This window comes from Misgurnus anguillicaudatus, chromosome 2 (assembly GCF_027580225.2).
Source record: "Misgurnus anguillicaudatus chromosome 2, ASM2758022v2, whole genome shotgun sequence".
In the NCBI taxonomy this organism is placed as follows: Eukaryota; Metazoa; Chordata; class Actinopteri; order Cypriniformes; family Cobitidae; genus Misgurnus; species Misgurnus anguillicaudatus.
The window spans coordinates 50994455-51016859 of NC_073338.2; the positions used below are offsets into that span (position 1 = coordinate 50994455).

A 22405-nucleotide genomic window follows, 5' to 3' on the forward strand; every position below is an offset into this window, starting at 1 on the left:
TTCACAGCACATTGAAAGATGAACATGTAAACATAACAGGTTTAAAAAGATAAAAATTAAATATATTTAATATACTTATTTTATATTTTATACATAATTATACACTTTATACGATTTTTTATACAAATTGTATATATTGGTCAGTTTTTTGCCGTATGGGTTGTAAAGTTAGAAATGTATTTGTTGCCCTGAAATACATTTTGAAATGTATGTTAATATTTGAAGGTTAAAGCTAAGTATATTTACGAAAATATTTAATTAAGCTTCATACAAAACATATTTTTGACCAAATAATTTTTTGCCGTTTCTCAATCCGAAGGCTGCATCCTCCGGAGGTGGCCTATGCAGGCTGCATCCGTCATCACGCCTGGTTTATTTAAGTTAACTGGGCATTTTCATTCGCAAGTCATACGTATATTACAACAATTTATGATTAGCTAAGAATTATAGTCAACTTTATAATTGTTAATATTCTGAAATAAGACTGTCATTATGACGTATACAGCCTACAAATGCGACCTCCGGAGGCTGCAGCCTGCCGATGAAGTTTCAGGTGTGTTGTAATATGAATGTCATTCAATGGAGGGCGCTATTTACACACTAATAACTCGGATGCGGTATCGCTCTTTCTCTTGTAAATTTTAACCATCAGATCTTCATTGTGTAAATTTGAAGAATAATCTAACTCGCCCTCTGCGTTTAGACATTTATGTAACGCAGTCTCTGTGGATTAATAAAGAGTTTATGCTAATTTCCCGCCGACGTCATTCATACTCTGACGTCGGCGGACCTGTCTGGGCCTGTGACGTCACGGACGGACTCGCGCGGTGCGGCAGCTGGAGGGAGCGCGCGCACGCTGCACCGCATCGCGGGTCGAAACATGACGCGCGTTTCGTTCTCGTGATTTGACGGGTTTGAAAGGTCGACGGATCTGATGGAGGGAGCCGCGAGCGCAGGATGTTCCGCGCTGACGGACGACTCGGACTCGGTGCTCGGCGCCGGCTGCGGGTCCGAGGCTGGAGATCTCGGTATGCGGAATGCTCGGGCTTTTACATTCATATTAGATTCGCATGCGTGCTTTTATTTCACACGAGTGATGATAAATTATATTAGAAATATTATAGTCAGTATATTAATAATCTAAACACATTTATTATAACGTTACATTATTGTGGTGGTAATCAAACATATTATTATAGTAATATAAATAGCCTATATTATGCAGTCGCATGTTATATGTCCAAGTACCATAACAGAATGACGCTATAATGCACGTTATGTAAAAAATAGAGAAAAGAAACACTTCATATAAAAACACTGCACTCTCTTCATATACTATAGTAAAGTGCATCAGGCAGTAACATGCTATTTAAATAATAGTAATTATCATATAGTGTATATGTTTAAGCATAACATCAAATGGTTAATATTATGTATGCACAGGAAACCTGGGCTTTCTTCACATGTAAAGCATTTAAAAGTGCACATTAATGTCATGTGATCTCGTGTTATCTTGTAGTTCATGTCATACTGCTGATGCGTGTCCTTCACATGAAAGTCAAAGTGGTCTTGTTTTACTCAAAACTATCTGAATATTTCCTCCATCTCATCATGTCGTGTGTGGACAGCTGTCCCTGCAGAATGTCCTGTTGAGAATACATGGACAGGGGGTCTCTCTCAGGTCCTGTACTTTCCCTCAGGGCTCTTCTGTACCGTGTAGTGTAGCAGACTTCACATTCGACCAGTAATCCTGTTTTTACCTACAGTTTTCCACACTCAGCATTCCTGTTCATGAGGGATTTAGACTGTAATCCGGCTTCACGTTAAAGCATCTCCAGGTCCTTTCTGCAGGTCTGACTTTGGCCTCGGCATGCACTGGTGGAAATATTTGACGTCTCTTTGAAAGAGAAGTTTTTGTTATTGTTTACCCCCCTCAGTTGTAGTTTGTTGATGTGTTTGTGTGGGTTTATCTACAGTAAACGGCATTTGGCTGTCTCTTTCTCCTATTGTCCTATTGGAGTCAAGCTTATCAAACTTCACATCATTCTCTCAAAGATCAGAGTCAGATTTGGATAAATAACTTCACTTACATCTCACAGAAGCATATCAGGGAAGTAGAGGAAGGAAATGGGAGTTTTTTTAGGAGTTGGGGGGGCTGAGCTATAGGACTGAAAACATGTTTTGGGTCTAAAGTTACTAAAGGAGATAAACATTTATTACAGTTGCGAGACCTGTTCGCCTGCTCGTTCAGTTATTGAGAATTGAACTGTGTATCCAGACATGCTCATACCTGTATAAGAGCTTTAGATTAAAAACACAACTACATTTCATGTGTTTACAACAATCACGCTCAAACCTACATAGATCAGCTGAGTTTAAAGTCTCAAAAGTTAAAATGTACTTTATTAACCCATCAGTCCAGGTCTGTGAACATTATTTCAAAAGAGACCAAAAGGGCTTTATCTCTTCGATTGGCTCATGTCATTTCGGCCTTTTATTTTAGGGTTAATGTTAACTAATGTTACACATTGCTTTATGTTAGTGTTATAGGTGATGCAGCCCTTTTATAATGATGATATAGTTTTGTAACTGTTTTTCGTAAAAATACACAAAGTGAGTGATTTTTGACCTCCATGTCTTCAGTATTGTGTCTACTGCTGATAGAGGAGTAAATCTCCCACAATTCACTGCAAAATTATGGTTATTTCATTAATTAATTAGAGAGTCAGATCATCTAATGGATAAACTTTACATTGTTGTCTAGTTGAGTATAGTGTTGTATTTTTGAAGTAAAATGGCTTAATTGTTATGGTTCATATCATGAAATCTGACTTTTTCCATGTTTAAAGGGATAGTTCGGCCAAAAACGATATTAAACCCATGATTTACTCACCCCCAAGCTGTCCGAGTTGCATATGTCCATCGTTTTTCAGACAAACACATTTTCGGATATATTAGAAAATATTTTAGATCTTTCGTTTGATTAAATGTAATGTTATGGGGTCCAGCAATAGTCCACGACCTTCAAGTCCAAAAAAAGTGCGTCCATCCTTCACAAATTAAATCCAAACGGCTCCAGGATGATAAACAAAGGTCTTCTGAGGGTAATCCGTGCGGTGTTGTTGTAGAAATATCCATATTTAAAATGTTATTAACGTTATAAACTACCTTCCGGTGGCGCCGCCATTTTGGAGTGATGCGCATTCAGGATGAGAGCTTGCGCAGCGTGCAGAGTTTCTCTGCTGCTGCTCTGTGCCCCCGCCCTCCGAATTTGTCGTGCGTCACTAGGAAAGGTGCGTGCACTGCGCTAATACTCTCTCCTGAGTCTAAGATGGCGGCGCTACCGGAAGGTAGTTTATAAAGTTAATAACATTTTAAATATGGATATTTCTACAACAACACCGCACGGATTACCCACAGAAGACCTTTGTTTATCATCCTGGAGCCGTTTGGATTTAATTTGTGAAGGATGGACGCACTTTTTTTGGACTTGAAGGTCGTAGACTATTGCTGGACCCCGTAACATTACATTTAATCAAACGAAAGATCTAAAATATTTTCTAAAATATCCGAAAATGTGTTTGTCTGAAAAACGATGGACAACACATGATAGACACACGAAGGGCATGCAGGCCAACAATGAGGATCAAAGAAGAGAGTTGTTTTGTGAATGTTATGTAAGAGGTCACCTGAGGTCAAAGGTTAAATGTTGTACAGTGTGAATCTCAGAGACGTTCTTGTCTGCAGAATACAAACACATGTTGTAGTTTTGTTTCATTGATGTTAGGACTGTATGATGATCTTCTTACATGACATGAGACTCACAGTAAGAGCTCTTTGATGTAAACTGAGACTGCCTGTCAGCGGCTGATATCTGATTCGTGTTGATTGATGTTTATGTGTAGATTGTGTTTTAGATATTCTGCTTGTTTTGCATTTGGGCATCTTTACATAAAACCTTTAACTTCTTGTCAGATGAACCGTGCCAGAGAATGTGTTGAGATGTGTTGAATGTGTTTACAAACTGAGAATATTTATTTAACCAGGTTAAAAATTAATGATGTCACACTTTAGTACACAACAGACTCAATACAAGAGCTTCTTTCATTTTTCCTACAAAACTCCAAAAGGAAACAAGTTCTTATTAACATCTCGAGCAGTGAGATTAACTGGAGAAAAGTCCCAAATATTCCCTAATGTGTCTCCTTTGGAGTTTCAGATCTCGGTTGTGTTTCAAACTGTGCTCAGATTTGCCAAAATGTGAGCCAAACAATACTGTTGTATGTGTGTCCCGTGCCAAAAGGAACAGAGACAATCAATGCAAATAGACAAAACCATCATCATGTGCACTTTGTGCAGATCATTTCCTTCAATAATCTCAATAATATGAAGTGAAATATTTATCATCATATGATGATCTGAGCAGTGTGCTTTAAAACTCTTGTAGTCTTGCTTTTACTGTGTCTTTCTTATGACTTTGAATGGGAGACATCATCAGAGAGATAATTAGAGATGTCTATCCTTAAATGAAACATAATTGAGATCTCAAAAGTTTGTTTGATCATACAGTATGAGCAGTAAATACATGAGATTTGTGTATGTTTTACAGTGTGTGAATAAAGAGTTTTATCAGCTCTTTATGAGAGACGCCTGTCAGACCAGCGTGCGTGTCTTCAGGTTTATAAGAGTGTAATGTGAGATGCAGGTTGCCATGGCGCCCACAGTGACCAGCTCATGTGTCCGTGTGCTATTGTAGATGAACATGTGATGTGACATCATCACGTGTGGATGTGTGAATGTCTGCTGTATGTGGTTAATAGAGCGATGTAGGTGCTTGACATGTCATTGTTATTTCATCATAATCTGCACCTGCTAGGGTGTTCTGATTGTTGCTCAGGGGTTTCTATGGCTTTGCTAGGGTGTTCTGAGTGGTTGCTAGGGCATTACTAGGATGTTCTAAGTGGTTGCTAGGGTGTTTTGCTAAAGTGGTTGCCAAGGCATTGTTAGGGTGTTCTGAGTGGTTGCTAGGGCATTACTAGGATGTTCTAAGTGGTTGCTAGGGTGTTTTGCTAAAGTGGTTGCCAAGGCATTGTTAGGGTGTTCTGAGTGGTTGCTAGGGCATTACTAGGATGTTCTAAGTGGTTGCTACAGGATCTGGGTGGTTGCTAGGGTGTTTTGCTAAAGTGGTTGCCAAGGCATTGTTAGGGTGTTCTGAGTGGTTGCTACAGGATCTGGGTGGTTGCTAGGGTGTTTTGCTAAAGTGGTTGCCAAGGCATTGCTAGGGTGTTGTGAGTGGTTGCTAGGGCATTACTAGGATGTTCTAAGTGGTTGCTAAAGGTTCTGGGGGGTTACCAGAGTGTTCTGACTAGCTGGTGGCTAGGGTTGTGCTAGGGTGTTCTGAGTGTTTGCTAGGGCATTACTAGGATGTTCTAAGTGGTTGCTAGGGTGTTTTGCTAAAGTGGTTGCCAAGGCATTGTTAGGGTGTTCTGAGTGGTTGCTAGGGCATTACTAGGATGTTCTAAGTGGTTGCTAGGGTGTTTTGCTAAAGTGGTTGCCAAGGCATTGTTAGGGTGTTCTGAGTGGTTGCTAGGGCATTACTAGGATGTTCTAAGTGGTTGCTAGGGTGTTTTGCTAAAGTGGTTGCCAAGGCATTGTTAGGGTGTTCTGAGTGGTTGCTAGGGCATTACTAGGATGTTCTAAGTGGTTGCTAGGGTGTTTTGCTAAAGTGGTTGCCAAGGCATTGTTAGGGTGTTCTGAGTGGTTGCTAGGGCATTACTAGGATGTTCTAAGTGGTTGCTAGGGTGTTTTGCTAAAGTGGTTGCCAAGGCATTGTTAGGGTGTTCTGAGTGGTTGCTAGGGCATTACTAGGATGTTCTAAGTGGTTGCTACAGGATCTGGGTGGTTGCTAGGGTGTTTTGCTAAAGTGGTTGCCAAGGCATTGTTAGGGTGTTCTGAGTGGTTGCTAGGGCATTACTAGGATGTTCTAAGTGGTTGCTAGGGTGTTTTGCTAAAGTGGTTGCCAAGGCATTGTTAGGGTGTTCTGAGTGGTTGCTAGGGCATTACTAGGATGTTCTAAGTGGTTGCTACAGGATCTGGGTGGTTGCTAGGGTGTTTTGCTAAAGTGGTTGCCGAGGCATTGCTAGGGTGTTGTGAGTGGTTGCTAGGGCATTACTAGGATGTTCTAAGTGGTTGCTAAAGGTTCTGGGGGGTTACCAGGGTGTTCTGACTAGCTGGTGGCTAGGGTTGTGCTAGGGTGTTCTGAGTGTTTGCTAGGGCATTACTAGGATGTTCTAAGTGGTTGCTAGGGTGTTTTGCTAAAGTGGTTGCCAAGGCATTGTTAGGGTGTTCTGAGTGGTTGCTAGGGCATTACTAGGATGTTCTAAGTGGTTGCTAGGGTGTTTTGCTAAAGTGGTTGCCAAGGCATTGTTAGGGTGTTCTGAGTGGTTGCTAGGGCATTACTAGGATGTTCTAAGTGTTTGCTACAGGATCTGGGTGGTTGCTAGGGTGTTTTGCTAAAGTGGTTGCCAAGGCATTGCTAGGGTGTTGTGAGTGGTTGCTAGGGCATTACTAGGATGTTCTAAGTGGTTGCTAAAGGTTCTGGGGGGTTACCAGGGTGTTCTGACTAGCTGGTGGCTAGGGTTGTGCTAGGGTGTTCTGAGTGTTTGCTAGGGCATTACTAGGATGTTCTAAGTGGTTGCTAGGGTGTTTTGCTAAAGTGGTTGCCAAGGCATTGTTAGGGTGTTCTGAGTGGTTGCTAGGGCATTACTAGGATGTTCTAAGTGGTTGCTAGGGTGTTTTGCTAAAGTGGTTGCCAAGGCATTGTTAGGGTGTTCTGAGTGGTTGCTAGGGCATTACTAGGATGTTCTAAGTGTTTGCTACAGGATCTGGGTGGTTGCTAGGGTGTTTTGCTAAAGTGGTTGCCAAGGCATTGCTAGGGTGTTGTGAGTGGTTGCTAGGGCATTACTAGGATGTTCTAAGTGGTTGCTAAAGGTTCTGGGTGGTTGCTAGGGTGTTTTGCTAAAGTGGTTGCCAAGGCATTGTTAGGGTGTTCTGAGTGGTTGCTAGGGCATTACTAGGATGTTCTAAGTGGTTGCTACAGGATCTGGGTGGTTGCTAGGGTGTTTTGCTAAAGTGGTTGCCAAGGCATTGCTAGGGTGTTGTGAGTGGTTGCTAGGGCATTACTAGGATGTTCTAAGTGGTTGCTAAAGGTTCTGGGGGGTTACCAGGGTGTTCTGACTAGCTGGTGGCTAGGGTTGTGCTAGGGTGTTCTGAGTGTTTGCTAGGGCATTACTAGGATGTTCTAAGTGGTTGCTAGGGTGTTTTGCTAAAGTGGTTGCCAAGGCATTGTTAGGGTGTTCTGAGTGGTTGCTAGGGCATTACTAGGATGTTCTAAGTGGTTGCTAGGGTGTTTTGCTAAAGTGGTTGCCAAGGCATTGTTAGGGTGTTCTGAGTGGTTGCTAGGGCATTACTAGGATGTTCTAAGTGGTTGCTACAGGATCTGGGTGGTTGCTAGGGTGTTTTGCTAAAGTGGTTGCCAAGGCATTGCTAGGGTGTTGTGAGTGGTTGCTAGGGCATTACTAGGATGTTCTAAGTGGTTGCTACAGGTTCTGGGTGGTTGCTAGGGTGTTCTGCTTAGGTGGTTGCTAGGGCATTGTTAGGGTGTTGTGAATGGTTGCTAGGGCATTACTAGGATGTTCTAAGTGTTTGCTAAAGGTTCTGGGTGGTTGCTAAAGGTTCTGGGTGGTTGCTTGGATTTTCTGCTTAGGTGGTTGCTAGGGCATTGTTAGGGTGTTGTGAGTGGTTGCTAGGGCATTACTAGGATGTTCTAAGTGTTTGCTAAAGGTTCTGGGTGGTTGCTACAGGTTCTGGGTGGTTGCTTGGATTTTCTGCTTAGGTGGTTGCTAGGGCATTGTTAGGGTGTTCTGAGTGGTTGCTAGGGCATTACTAGGATGTTCTAAGTGGTTGCTACAGGTTCTGGGTGGTTGCTACAAGATCTGGGTGGTTGCTTGGATGTTCTGCTTAGGTGGTTGCTAGGGCATTGTTAGGGTGTTCTGAGTGGTTGCTAGGGCATTACTAGGATGTTCTAAGTAGTTGCTACAGGTTCTGGGTGGTTGCTAGGGCATTGCTAGGATGTTCTGAGTGGTTGCTAGTGGGTTGTTAGGGTTGTTAGGGTGTTCTGTTGAGGTGATTGCTTTCTGGTTTAAGTCAAAATAGTCTACCCCTGAATCTCTCTTGACGGTCTGGTCTCTATATATTCCCTGGGTCTCTCCTTCAGTGTAAGTTTATGAGATTTGTCACCTGGTTTATTGTTTGCCAGGTTCATTTAAATCATTAACCATAAGTACAAGCAGTAAAACGTTATTCTTACCTGAACAAACGCTTTTAACCTGGAGACTGTGACTATGTTTTCTTTGTGTAATTGTTTTAAACAATTGATTTGGTAGCAGTTGTTAGATTTCAGAGATTCACAGTACCATGAGATTACTGAGCAGAATTGATCCAGTTCAAATACAAGTCCAGGTCTCGATACTCATCAGAATAAAACCATTGAGTCTTGTGTTATCAGTACAGCAGTATTGTGAGATTAATTGTGAGATCAGACAGTCTTGTCTTTATCTGTAAGCAAAGCCTGACATTAACATTGGTATGATGTTTTGACGTGTGTCTGAGCTTCACACACAGCGTTTTTTATTTCTGTCGTGTTGCGTCTGTGTGCTGATGCCAAAGGCTGAAGTCTTGCTTTACATAAGACATAAGACATAAGACTTACATAACTAAACTGAGTTTAATAGAGCTGAGAAGAAACCCGTCCAACTCACACTTACTCTAACTACATCAAAACATGATCCACACACATACAACATGACATGACCTTCATGATGTTGCACTTTCATAGCTTAACCTAATTCAGAAGTAACATTTAACTTGTGTAATTACCTGCCGTACCGACTGTGAAGATGGCGCCGGTGCTGGCATGCCGTCTGTTGTCCTTGTCTTCGCCGACATTGTTGTCGGCATGTGTTATTCTTTTACTTATCTCTTTTATCATTACAAACTGTAATTCAATTCTGCTATATGATCGCCAAACACTACTTAACATACGTAGTGTGCTTATGGACTCTGCTAAAGATGATGGTATTGGATATAGAGTGTTCACATCGCCGTTTGCGAATAAACTCCCCGTGCACCTGTATGGGTGTCCTATGGATTTACCTAAAAGAAGGCGCCGGAGGAGGCGCGGCAAACGTGGAGGCTTTGCTGTTCGCCAGAAAGCAGCGTCGGCCTGGAGGAGCAGCGAGCGGCGATTGCCCTATTTTTACGGAGGTCCGGTCTATGGAGGTGATGTGGGAAGGTGCTCTCCTGGGGCTCGGGTCCAGCGGTCACACGCGACCATTCCTGTTGTTATTTCCACGCATCGTTATGAGACGAATCATCGCATTCATCATGGAGGAGTTAATCTTTGTGATCTCCGACCACTGAGCCGAACAACGCAAACGGTAAATAACTCATCTGTATTGAAGATGGCCCTTATCAACACACGGTCACTGGTAAATAAAACCTTCATTTTAAACGACCTCTTTACTGCGCAAGCACTGGACTTCCTTTGTGTAACTGAGACATGGCTTAAACCAGGCGAATTGAGTTCGCTAGTTGAATTATTACCGAAGGATTGCAACTTTTTAAATACTCCGCGCCCATCGGGCCGCGGTGGGGGACTAGCTACTGTTTTTAAAGACACTTTTCCATGTCGCTCCTTATCTACAGTTGCATATAGCAGTTTTGAGGTGCAACTTTTTCAAATATCACTAGTAAACCCGATAACTGTAGCTTTGATATATCGTCCTCCTAAACATAACTCAGAATTTATTAATGAATTTGCCGCATTTGTGGGGGATCTTGTTATTGCTAATGATAAAATATTGTTGATTGGTGATTTCAATATTCATGTTTGTTGTACATCTTTAACTTTATCCAGGGAGTTTTTAAATCTTATTGAGTCTTTTGACCTTGTTCAATGGGTGTCTGACCCTACACATCAACAGGGCCATACCTTAGACTTGATTTTAACCCATGGATTATATGTTTCAGATATCACAATCAGTAATGCAAACTTTTCGGATCATATGCCAGTATTTTTCTCTATTCCATATCTTAGTCAAACTTTAAAAAACCAGCCCTTGGGGCGCATGTCTCGTACCATTACCACACGCTCCTATGAGGAGTTCACGGCAGCATATCATGAGGAATGGAACTCTCCTGAAGTGGAATCTATTTTACACAACTTGGATGCAGACGAACATCTTAGTTATTTTAACTCTACTTGTGCTTCAATACTGAACAATATTGCTCCATTAAAACATAAAGTTTGTAAATCTGTGCCAATTCCGTGGCTTAATGAAGCAGTGCGTTCTCTCAGACAGGCCTGTCGTCAGGCCGAGCGCAAGTGGAAAAAGGACAAATTACAGGTCTCATATGACATGATGAGAAATTCACTTTTTTCATTTCAGAGGGCAGCCAAAGCTGCTAAGAGTAAATATCTTTCTGATCTGATTATAAAAAACAGGCATAACTCTCGTGTTCTTTTTGCCACTTATTGACTCTGTGTTAGATCCACCTGTTAATCCTTTCTCTGAGCCTTCGGCTTCCCTTTGTGAAAGTTTTGGAAACTTTTTCACAAATAAGGTTATGGCTATTAGATCTCAAATGGCTCATAGTGGGTATACTATATCAGAGTTTCCTTTATACTACTCTACATGGTCTGTGTTTGTGCCACTCAGTTTGCACTCCTGTAAGGAAATTATGGATTGCCTTAAGCCTACTTCATGTCCACGTGATACTGTACCATCGCACTTTTTAAAACATACCATAGATACAATTGGTCCAGGTTTAGTATCTGTCATTAATAAATGCTTATATACGGGCACTGTTCCAGTCTGCCTTAAACATGCTGCGATAACACCATATATTAAAAAACCTAATCTTGATCCATCATCCCTATCAAATTTTCGACCTATCTCAAAGCTTCCATTTATTTCAAAGATCATGGAGAAAGCTGTATTGGCTCAACTACATTCTTTTTTGTCTAACAATTCTATCTATGAAGTTTTTCAATCAGGTTTTAAAGCATTACATAGTACGTCTCGGTTACGTATGTAACCCTCGTTCCCTGAAGGAAGGGAACGGAGACGTCACGTCGTGACCGACGAATTGGGAACCGCTTCGCGGGTGACCTATCTACTTCGAGAACTATCAAAAACGCCAATGAACTTGGCATGCAGGTATTTGCATAATGCCGGCGCCGCCCCGCCAGGTGCGTATATAAGGCGCAGGTGCATAATACCAAATCAGCTATATTATTGCTGAGAAGCCGAGCAACAGTGCCCGGCCTGAACAGCAACGGAACAGCAAACTGTGGCGACGGGACGTGACGTCTCCGTTCCCTTCCTTCAGGGAACGAGGGTTACATACGTAACCGAGACGTTCCCTTTCAGTCGGTCACTACGACGTCACGTCGTGACCGACGAATTGGGAATCCCTACCAAAACGCCACTGCAGCTGAACCCTTCCAGTGCCTGCAAAAGCCCTCCGCCCTCCACATAAAGGGGCGGAACCTAAGGCGAAATGCAGAAGGCCGGTCACTACCTGTTCCTTAACCCACGATAGTGAAGCAGCGAACTGGGAGAAGCGTCTAAACTGAGCGGAGCTAGAACACTGCGGAAGCCATCCCCTAAGAAGGTAAATGGATGACATAAAAATATATGAAACAACCGACAGGTTGCTCAAATAAAGTCTCTGAACAATACATGGTATGTTGAGAGATGCAGAGCAGGCTCTGCTAAGGAAAAACGTGGAGGATTAGAACCCCACGGACTATACACACAAATGAACCCCACGTAGGGGACAAATGTGGACGCCTAGCCTACACAGGTTTACAGAGAATACATCAGTGATAGGTTGACAGCGGATGCTCCGCAACACCAGCTATCAGGGCGGTGGAGGAGAGGCAAAAACAGTTTTTTAGACGTTTTTGCCCCGATGGCCTTCCATAATGGTGCAAATGTGCAGCACCAAAATAGAGGCTCCAAGCCGACACACGAGCCGACCCTCGGCATTCTTAACTAGTTAGTAGAAAGAACCCGAGTGGAAACCGGTTCGACACGAACACTATAGAATCTTGTGAACGTATTAGGTGTCGCCCAGCCTGCAGCTCTACAAATATCTGTTAGCGAGGAACCGCGAGCCAGTGCCCAAGATGATGCCACACTGCGTGTAGAGTGGGCACGTAAATTAAATGGACAAGGCACATTCTGCTTTTGATATGCAAGGGCTATAGTATCCACAATCCAATGGGACATCCTCTGCTTGGTGACAGCTTTTCCTTTCTGCTGACCACCGTAACAAACAAAGAGCTGATCTGAGGTCCTAAAACTTTGCGTCCTGTCTATATACACACGTAGTGCACGAACAGGGCATAACAAAGCCATGGCTGGTTCTGCCTCCTCCAAAGGCAGTGCTTGGAGATTCACCACTTGATCTCTAAAAGGAGTGGTGGGAACTTTGGGCACAAAGCCGGGCCGGGGTCTCAGTGTTACGCTGGATGCAGCCGGCCCGAACTGAAGGCACGATTCATCGACCGAAAATGCATGAATATCCCCTATCCTCTTAACAGAAGCCAAAGCAAGGAGTGGTAATGTTTTCATTGTAAGAAATTTAACACTCACACTATGCAGAGGCTCGAATGGGGCTTCCTGGAGTGATTTCAGCACCAAGGACAGGTCCCAAGGAGGAATAGAGGGGGGACGCGAAGGATTCAGTCTTCGAGCGCCTCTGAGAAATCTAATGACTAGGTCGTGCTGACCCACTGTTCTACCGTTTATGGGTGAATGGTGAGCTGATATCGCAGCGATATCGACCTTAATAGTGGATGGTGACAGCCTATTCTCCAAACGACGCTGGAGATATAAAAGCACAACACTAATCGGGCATTCTCGGGGGTTTTCACTTCGGGAAGAACACCAGTCGACAAACAGGTTCCATTTAAGCGCGTAAGCCTGTCTCGTAGATGGCGCTCGCGCAGCAGCAATAGTGTTAGATACCTCTTGCGGTAAATCACTCATATCCTCCGTGCCCCGTCCAGAGACCACACATGGAGGTTCCACAGGTCGGGGCGCGGGTGCCATAATGTGCCCTCTTGTTGAGAAAGAAGGTCCTTCCTCAGGGGAATCTTCCATGGAGGGGCTGTCGCGAGGAGAGAGAGTTCTGGAAACCAACTCCTGGTTGTCCAATACGGTGCCACCAACAGCACGCTCTCCTCGTCCTCCCGGATTTTGCATAAGGTTTGCGCAATGAGGCTCACCGGAGGGAACGCGTATTTGCGCATGTTTCGCGGCCAGCTGTGTGCCAATGCATCCACGCCGAGCGAGTCGTCGGCTAGTGAATAGAACAGGCGACAATGGGTCGTCTCTGGGGAAGCAAACAGATCTATCTGCGCTTTGCCGAAACGTCTCCAAATTTGCTGAACCGCAATGGGGTGGAGTCGCCATTCGCCGGGACGCGCAGCCCGAGAGAGCGCATCCGCCTCTACATTGAGCGTGCCCGGGATGTAAATGGCACGAAGAGACCTCAAATTCTTCTGACTCCAAGTGAGGAGGTGACGGGCGAGATGCGACAGGTGACGCGAGCGTAAACCGCCTTGACGATTGATGTACGCCACGGTCGCAGTGTTGTCTGTACGAACTAATACATCTTTGCCGCGTAACTCGTTGCTGAAACGGACGAGCGCAAGATATACAGCCCACATTTCCCGGCAGTTTATGTGCCAATGCAGCTGGGGTGTCGTCCAGACCCCCGAAGCCGCAAGCCCATCGTACGTGGCCCCCCACCCCGTGTCTGACGCATCTGTGCATACTATCGCATGCCTGGAGACCTGTCTCAGAGGCACACCGGCTCGGAGAAACGCACGGTCTGACCACGGAGTGAAAGTGCGACGACACGCAGGTGTAATGGTAACACGGTGAATGCCGCGCAGCCACGCTCTCCTCGGGACTCGATCGTGAAGCCAATGCTGAAGCGGTCGCATATAAAGCAGTCCGAGCGGAGTTACAGCTGCGGCTGCTGCCATATGCCCCAAAAGCTTCTGAAATTGTTTCAGCGGGACCGCGCTCTTGCTCTTGAATGTATTCAGGCAAGTCAGAATCGACTGTACACGCGCTTCTGTTAGACGAGCTGTCAAATCGATCGAGTCCAGTTCCATACCGAGAAAAGAGATTCTCTGCACGGGGCAAAGCTTGCTCTTTTCCCAGTTGACCCGAAGACCCAAACGAGCGAGGTGTTTTAAAGTTAAATCTCTGTGATCGCACAGCGTCTGACGTGTTTGAGCTATTATTAGCCAATCGTCCAGATACGCGAGAATGCGCACACCTCTCTCTCTCAGGGGTTTCAAAGCCCCCTCCACTACTTTGGTGAATACACGGGGCGACAGAGAGAGCCCGAATGGGAGGACTTTGTACTGGTATGCTCGCCCCTCGAACGCAAAGCGGAGAAACGGCCTGTGTCGGGGGAGAATCGATACGTGAAAGTACGCGTCCTTCAGGTCGATAGATGCGAACCAATCGTTTGGACGAATGCATGGAAATATGCGTTTGGGCGTCAGCATTTTGAACGGCATTCTGTGAAGTGCACGGTTCAGCGAACGCAGGTCCAAGATCGGTCGCAAGCCGCTGCTTTTCTTGGGTACAATAAAGTAAGGGCTGTAAAACCCCGACCTCATCTCGGCTGGAGGGACCGGCTGGATCGCGTCTTTCGCCAATAAGACAGCGATCTCCGCACGGAGGACGTGCGCATCGGCAGCTCTCACCGTAGTGAAACGAACGCCGGAGAATTTGGGGGGACGCCGGGCAAATTGGATCGCATAGCCGAGACGAATCGTGCGTAAAAGCCAACGCGACGGGCTGGGAAGCTGTTCCCACGCCCCCAGATACCGTGCGAGAGGGACTAAAGGCACGATCGGTGTACCCGCGGCGGGCGCAACGGAGGTGATCGCCGGTGTGTGCGTAACGGCCGCACCGACAGCCAGTGGCGGATGCAGAACGTGACATATGGGTGGGCATGGATTAAGTCCGGGTGGGCCTGAATCTATGGGTGTCACTTTTGAATAAGAAACTATAACAAGTCTATAAAATTCGTCAAAACTTCAGAACACTAATTTAAACAGCATACACACACACACCCGAACTGCACGTCACATTTTTGACATTATTGATACTTTAAATTGTAATGCAACGTGACATTTATTAAGCCTTTTTGGTAAAAAAAAATTGGGCTCTCATAGCCTACAAAAAAGAACCTGCACACAGTGACAGGAAATATAAATGAACCCAAAAAAAACCTTATACTTTTTTAAATAACCTATTAAAGTGTTTAAATAAATACGGCTACTAAATGCTTAAAATGAAGCTTCTAACATCATATTCTCTTCATGCAAATCACTAAAAATATATTTTCGTTCTCACATATTTAAGTTAACTTACTAAATAAAGAAAGAAAAAGGGAATTGCTAGAATAATGTTAGACTCTGGGGTTAAACGAAATGACAAATAAATAAACATTTAATATACTTTTTGATGAGCACAAGAGCAAGCCTACTCGTGAAGAGCGGAGCCGAGGAGCGCGCATATCAGACGTGAACGAAAGGAATAATGGATTTAATGCTTTCACTTTATTTCCTGACAGTTTCACTTGTTAGTGAGGATAGTAATGGCTAACAAGATTACGCCGAATTACATACAACATAATTACCTAACTTAATCTGAGAGAATGCAAACACATTACAATATTTTTTCCTCCGCCCGACGGCCAAGGCGCATCATTTTTTTTAGCCCGAGAGGAATTCGCCATAGCCGTAATGGACGTCGGGCAAGCGATTTTGCGAGGTTTGTTTTGTAGAAAGACTTTCTTTAAAGTGAATTTCGTTTTGTATAAATTGTATATTAATATTAATCAATGTTTGATCAAACAATTGCCTCGATTTAATAAATAAGAAGCAAACCAAGGACGTCTGTGGTGTGGATTGAAGTGAACCCACTATATTTCCCAGCCTACACGTCTTTCTGCTTTTAATGCATTTCTTAAATTAATGTCTCAATTACACAGTAGGCTTATAGGTTGTTATGATAGGCTATTTGTTGCTTAAAAGCAATAGGCTAGATTGTATAAAGTGTAGCAATAAACGTGGCGTGACTTATAGTGCTGCTATATCGCTATATCAAACAACATCACTATGATCAGATGTTTTCTTTCTATTTTTTACCCCGCTGTCATATTTGTTGTGTGTTTATGTTATTGAGAGGAAAGCGCGCAGCACATATTTATAACGTGTTGTTATTCAAAATACGTTTTCTACTTGCTTGCAAAAAAAGTTCTCAAAGTGATCATGGCTGAAAGCTGCTTGGGAATATTTCATTATAACGCAACATTCAACTGCTTTAATAGTTTTTAAATAGTTATCAGGCTTACTTATAATTTTACTGTTTTTAACATAACATGCAATAGATAAATTACACCACATAAAGTAGTATACATGTCTAACTATACAGAGTAGTATTTTTTACATTTCTGATTGGGCGGGCCAGCTGTCAATCTGGGCGGGCCCAGGCCCACCCAGGCCCGCCCATAGCTCCGCGCCTGCCGACAGCAGTGTTGTGCGTGATAACACTCACCTGAGTCCGTTGCTGGGTGGTTGAGTAAGGGAGGCTCTGCTGAAGACACCTCACACCACTCGATGCACCCTCTGGCGAAGGAGGAGGGAGACGATGGGTTATGAGCCCGTAGCTGTCTCCTACCGGCTGAGAGCGCGGAGGGGTTATGAGCCCGTGCGTCGCTCTCGTTCTCCTCTGATGAGTCGGAGAACGAGGGGGGGTTATGAGCCCTCTCGTATCTCCGAAGCTCATCTGAAGACCTAGAGATGGAAGTGGAATTCGCTCTTTTTGTGGATTTGTGGGTGCCGACTGAAAAGTCGGCGGAACAGAAAAATGAAACAAAAGATTCCCCAACCGGCCCTCCTCCGGTGGGGGGAGTGGTGCCTTCACCATCTCCCGAAGAGCGATCCCATCCATCTCTAGGTCGCCCGTCTCAGGGCCGCTTTGATCTTCTTTTACCACCCTTTGCAGCGGGCTGAGCGGGCGGGGCGGGCTGCTGACGGCCGGTTCCTCGCTTCTTAGAAGAGCCCCGGGGAGGAACGGAGGCGGCCGCCGCAGGACGCCCTCGGCGAGGAGCAGGCTGAGGCGCCGACGTGGATGGGGCAGGCGCAGGACGCTTCCGACGTGGCATGATCTGAGCGATGGCCTCAGTCTGCTTCTTGGCCGCGGAGAATTGCTGGGCAAACTCCTCGACCGTCTCGCCGAACAGGCCGGTCTGGGAAACCGGAGCATTCAGGAGCCGGGTTTTATCAGCGGCCTTCATGTCCGCCAGACACAGCCAGAGATGGCGTTCCTGGACTACCAGGGTAGACATCGCACGCCCGACGGCGCGTGCGGTGACCTTGGTCGCACGAAGCGCCAGATCTGTAGCCGCACGTAGTTCAGAGAACTCCGCCGAGTCGTGACCTCCCGCGTGCAGATCCCTCAGAGCCTTAGCCTGATGAACCTGCAGCAATGCCATGGCATGCAGGGCAGAGGCTGCCTCCCCACAAGCCTTGTAAGCAGCACCGGACAGCGCCGAAGACTGCTTACAGGCCCGCGAGGGGAGAGTAGGCTGGTCCCGCCAGGAGGAAGCGACACCGGCCGGACACAACTGCATCGCGACCGGGCGCTCCACTGACGGGATACCAGTGTACCCCTTGGCATCTCCACCCTCGAGAGAGGTGAGAGGTGAAGGCTGATACGGCCGGTTCCGGGCGGAAAACGGGGTTTTCCACTACCGCGTCAGCTCTTCATGCACCTCGGGGAAGAAAGGCACCGGGGGCGAGGACTGAGAAGCCCTGGCACCCCCGAAGAACCAATCATCGAGGCGGGACGGTTCAGGTGGGGGAGGTTTAGTCCACTCCAAGCCGACCGCCTCCGCCGCCCGAGCGAGCATGGCTGCCATCTCAGGGTCGAACGCAGAAGCCGCAACCTGGCCCGAAGGCGGGAGCGGATCCGGATCGACGTCCGAGGCTGACAACCCCCCCTCCGACGTTACGGTGGATATCGCGTCAGGTGGAGGCTCGACAGAGCGCGAGGACACCGTAGAACACGGGCCGCTCGTCTCCATCGGGACCTCCGCTGGCAACGGATCAGGGCGCTGGGAGCTACTGGACGAACCAGCAGACCGACCCAGCACCGTTATACGGAGGTCATCCTTCGCCAATCTGGTAGCTGCGCCCTTAGCAGCACCAGACTGGGAAGGCGGGGGCCGTTGCCGGAGGAACGACACCCGTCTCCGCAAATCCGCTATAGTCATGCCCTCGCAGACGGGGCATGAACTATCACGCAACGCTGCCTCTGCGTGCTGGAGCCCCAGACACGAGAGACAACGCTTGTGGCCATCCTGGGGGGCGATAAACACACCGCATCCAGAAACGGAGCACGGACGGAAATCCATCTTTAAAAAGACGACCCCGACCGTGACACGAATGAGTGGCTGTCTTTAAAAAGACACAAAGCTCAAACGTGCTGCTCTTTTAGGGAAATCACTCTTTTGTGCGAGCTGGTGAAACACACAGGTAGAGGCAAACGCACTCACTCGAACTCTAGTCCTAAATTAAAGAGACTGAGAGTGAGAGAAAGGGTGGAAAAAACACTGCGAGCCTCCACTGAGGTGTCTTTGCCCAACCAACTTCAGCAAGCTGAGATATTTTCTTCCCACACAGAACAGGATCTACGAAGATCAGTAACAGCTTCTCGAGAGCAGATGTCTGCCGGCTTCGAAGCAATAAAGCTGATTTGGTATTATGCACCTGCGCCTTATATACGCACCTGGCGGGGCGGCGCCGGCATTATGCAAATACCTGCATGCCAAGTTCATTGGCGTTTTTGATAGTTCTCGAAGTAGATAGGTCACCCGCGAAGCGGGTGACATATACCTCGTCACTGTCTCGGGTAAACAAATGGCGTTGGTCTTGTTTGATCTAAGTGCTGCTTTTGACTTAGTTGATCATAACATCCTCCTGTCACGCCTGGAGTCTTGTGTAGGACTTCGCGGCTCGGTTTTACAGTGGTTTCACTCTTATCTATCCGATAGATATTTAACAGTCCATGTGGGACAATACGCATCTACTAAAAAAACTCTTGGCTGTGGTGTTCCTCAGGGATCAATTCTTGGGCCTGTGTTGTTTTCCCTATATTTGCTCCCTGTGGCTGCTATTTAAAAAAAATATGATGTCTCTTTTCATCTATATGCCGACGATACACAACTTTATCTTCCCTTGCAACGCAATAACAAATATACTCTTCAGCCGCTGTTAGACTGTTTAAACGAACTTAAAATATGGCTTTCAAGTAATTTTTTAAACTTAAATGAAAACAAAACGGAGGTTATTATTTTTGGCCCCAAGGAAAACTGTGCACTTGACTATGACTTGGGTTACCTTACCACTTATAACACAAAGTGCGTCAGGAATTTGGGTTTCATTCTTGATTCCAGTTTACTATTTGATAAACAGATTTCAGCAGTTGTCAAGTCTTGCTTTTACCAACTCCGCCTCCTTCGTAATGTGAAACCCATTTTATTGAGGAGAAATTTGGAAACAGCTATTCATGCATTTGTTACATCTAGACTTGACTACTGCAACTCACTGTATTATGGCATTCCTCAGGCTTCCATCTCTCGTCTGCAATTGGTTCAAAACGCAGCCGCTAGATTACTTGAAGGGAAGCGAAAATATGACCATATAACACCAATTTTAATGTCGCTGCACTGGCTCCCGGTAAAATATAGGATCGAGTTTAAAATTTTATTATTCGTCTATAAAACTGTTAATAGTTTGGCACCCAAATATCTAACGGATCTTTTAATTCCATACACTCCATCCAGAAACCTAAGATCCTCCGACCTCGGCCATCTTACAGTTCCTAAAGTAAAACTTAAAAAACGGGGTGATCGCGCTTTTGCCGTTGCTGGGCCGAAGCTGTGGAATAGCCTTCCTCCTTCTATTAGACATGCTCCTTCTATGTACTCTTTTAAATCTCGGTTGAAAACTCATTTATTTACTCTTGCTTTTAATACTTTGTAGTCTGCTTTTTGTATCTCGGTTTTGTTTTAATGAATTTAATGTTTTGTCTGGTATTTATATATTTGTATTGGTCTTACATTGTGTTTTTTATCCCTTGTAAAGCACTTTGGTCAACTTCGGTTGTGTCTTAAATGTGCTCTACAAATAATTGATTGATTGATTGATTGATTGAACTTACTTAAATCTAACTTACACCTCCTTTAACCTTTAACAAACGCGCACTTGCAGACCATTTTAAACAATAAACTGACACAAAGACATTAATTAGTATCATTCCACATTAGGGGTGTAACGGATCACAAAACTCACGGTTCGGATCACATTACCGTTTTTAAGGCACGGATCGGATAATTTTTCGGATCAGCAAAAAAAGGGGTGGGAAAAATCTAATAAGGACAAATAAAGAAATTGCAAACATTTATAAAAAAAGAATATAGTTGCACATTAAGTAAGGTTAAAATTAGCATTAGGAATCGAATAAACTGAATAATAACACTGTCTTTATTGTATAAATGAAATATATTATTATTTTTTGGAGCTACAGAAGTGATTTTGTATTTGTCTTGGGTTGTTTGATTAACATTAATGACACAGACTTGAGTAGGTTAATTGAGATTACTGTCTCTTTAAGATAAGCTTTTTTTTACTCTAATCTATATATACACACTTAAGACATAAAGAAATGTTTTTATTAGAAAAAGAATACTGTGGAGATCATTTTGTTTGTATGTGCCCTGTCAAGAACAGAAAGATTTTATGTTCGCTTGCATTTTGAAACGCGTCTCTCCGTGTGTGTACTTTTGAGTGCTCTTAAGCGTGTGTGCACACACAGACGGAGGAGGAATTCCAAACTGTGCTTCGTAAAGGAGATACAGCATAAACAGTCACTCCACATAAAGTTTTGTTTTTCATTTCATTGTGTATTTTATTGATTACATTTTGAGACACAGTAGTGCAACTCTCTCTAAAAGTCAAGAGTTTTGAATCTACTGATCTTTGAAGGGATGATCACGTCTGACTGGAGCTGGACCGGACACATTCAACCGCATGTGCGTACAGAAAGCTGCTCACCTTTTTGCAGTGAATAGTTTTAAAATCACTTGAGTGTTAACATGTACAAGCCTTTGAAACGCAATGCTGAAATGATAAACATTCCCTATTTAAATTTTCGTATTAATCCGCGAATTGCATGCGAGCCGAACCGTGGGTCGTGATCCGTACGGATTATGGATCAACTGCGGTCTGTTACACCACTATTTCACATACAACATGACATACATACTGAACGATCCTCTTTTTCCACACTTGTAAACACTGGAGCGGTAGTTTCACATATGTCATGCGTGACCTTTTCATTTATTTACGTAATACGTAAGGTCGCCCTGGTGCATCACACGGCTAGTGCAAGACGGGAAGTTGTGGTTTAAAAGCACATATTTTTTATTTTTTGAGGCAAAAATGACAATGGTTTGGCTAGATAAGACCCTTATGCCTCAGTTGGGATCGTTTAGAGTCCTTTGAAGCTGAATTGAAAGTGTAAACTGATGAGGTCCACTATATGGAGAAAAATCCTGATGTGTTTTCCTCAAAAATCTTTATTTCTTTTTGACTGAACAAAAAAGACAAGCATCTTGATGACATGGAGGCGAGTAAATGAACTGGATTTTGTTTTCATGAATCATGGGGTAATCCTTTAAATACTTAGGACTACACAAGTGTTTCTAGAGAACATCATCTTGTTGCTTATCTGCAAGGACAGTGTAAACGTTTACTCATGGGACTTTAGAGTAAAGTACTATAACATAAGAATATAAAACTCATGTATAAAACTGGACTCGGCACACTCACATGTTTGGTTTTGGAGAAGTTTGATAAGAAATATTTCAATTCTTTATAATCTTCAGAAAAACATCAGAGTTTATTTTCTCTAATTTCATCTCGTTGTTTTGGAAGATCATGCAGCTGAGATATAAAGGAAATCTCATTATTTATGCATCAGTGAATGAACTTTTATATACTTTGGTTACTTAAAGGTGGATTGTGTAACTTTTAGAAGGATCTCTTGACAGAAATGCAATATAATTTACACAACTATTATCAGTGAAGTATAAAGACCTTACATCAGTAGTCCTAAGTGGACAAACTGATCTATAGATGCGTATTATCCCTATGTTGTCTCAGACGATGACATGTTTG

General features: G+C 44.3%; 1 protein-coding gene across 7 annotated transcripts in view; it reads left to right on the forward strand.

Annotated features, from left to right (window-relative positions):
- Positions 1-710: 710 nt before the first annotated feature.
- The window catches only part of LOC129443214 (phosphatidylinositol 4-phosphate 5-kinase type-1 gamma), a 60703-nt gene continuing 39008 nt past the window's right edge, over positions 711-22405 (forward strand). For 3 of the 7 annotated variants that reach the window (XM_073857472.1, XM_073857474.1, XM_073857475.1), the window contains exon 1: positions 715-1028. In XM_073857472.1, the coding sequence (XP_073713573.1) occupies positions 935-1028 (94 nt within the window). In that variant the 5' untranslated portion in view covers positions 715-934. Of the gene's footprint in view, positions 1029-22405 lie in introns of all 7 variants that reach the window. The other 4 variants (XM_073857454.1, XM_073857460.1, XM_073857463.1 and 1 more) reach the window with 3 other exon arrangements.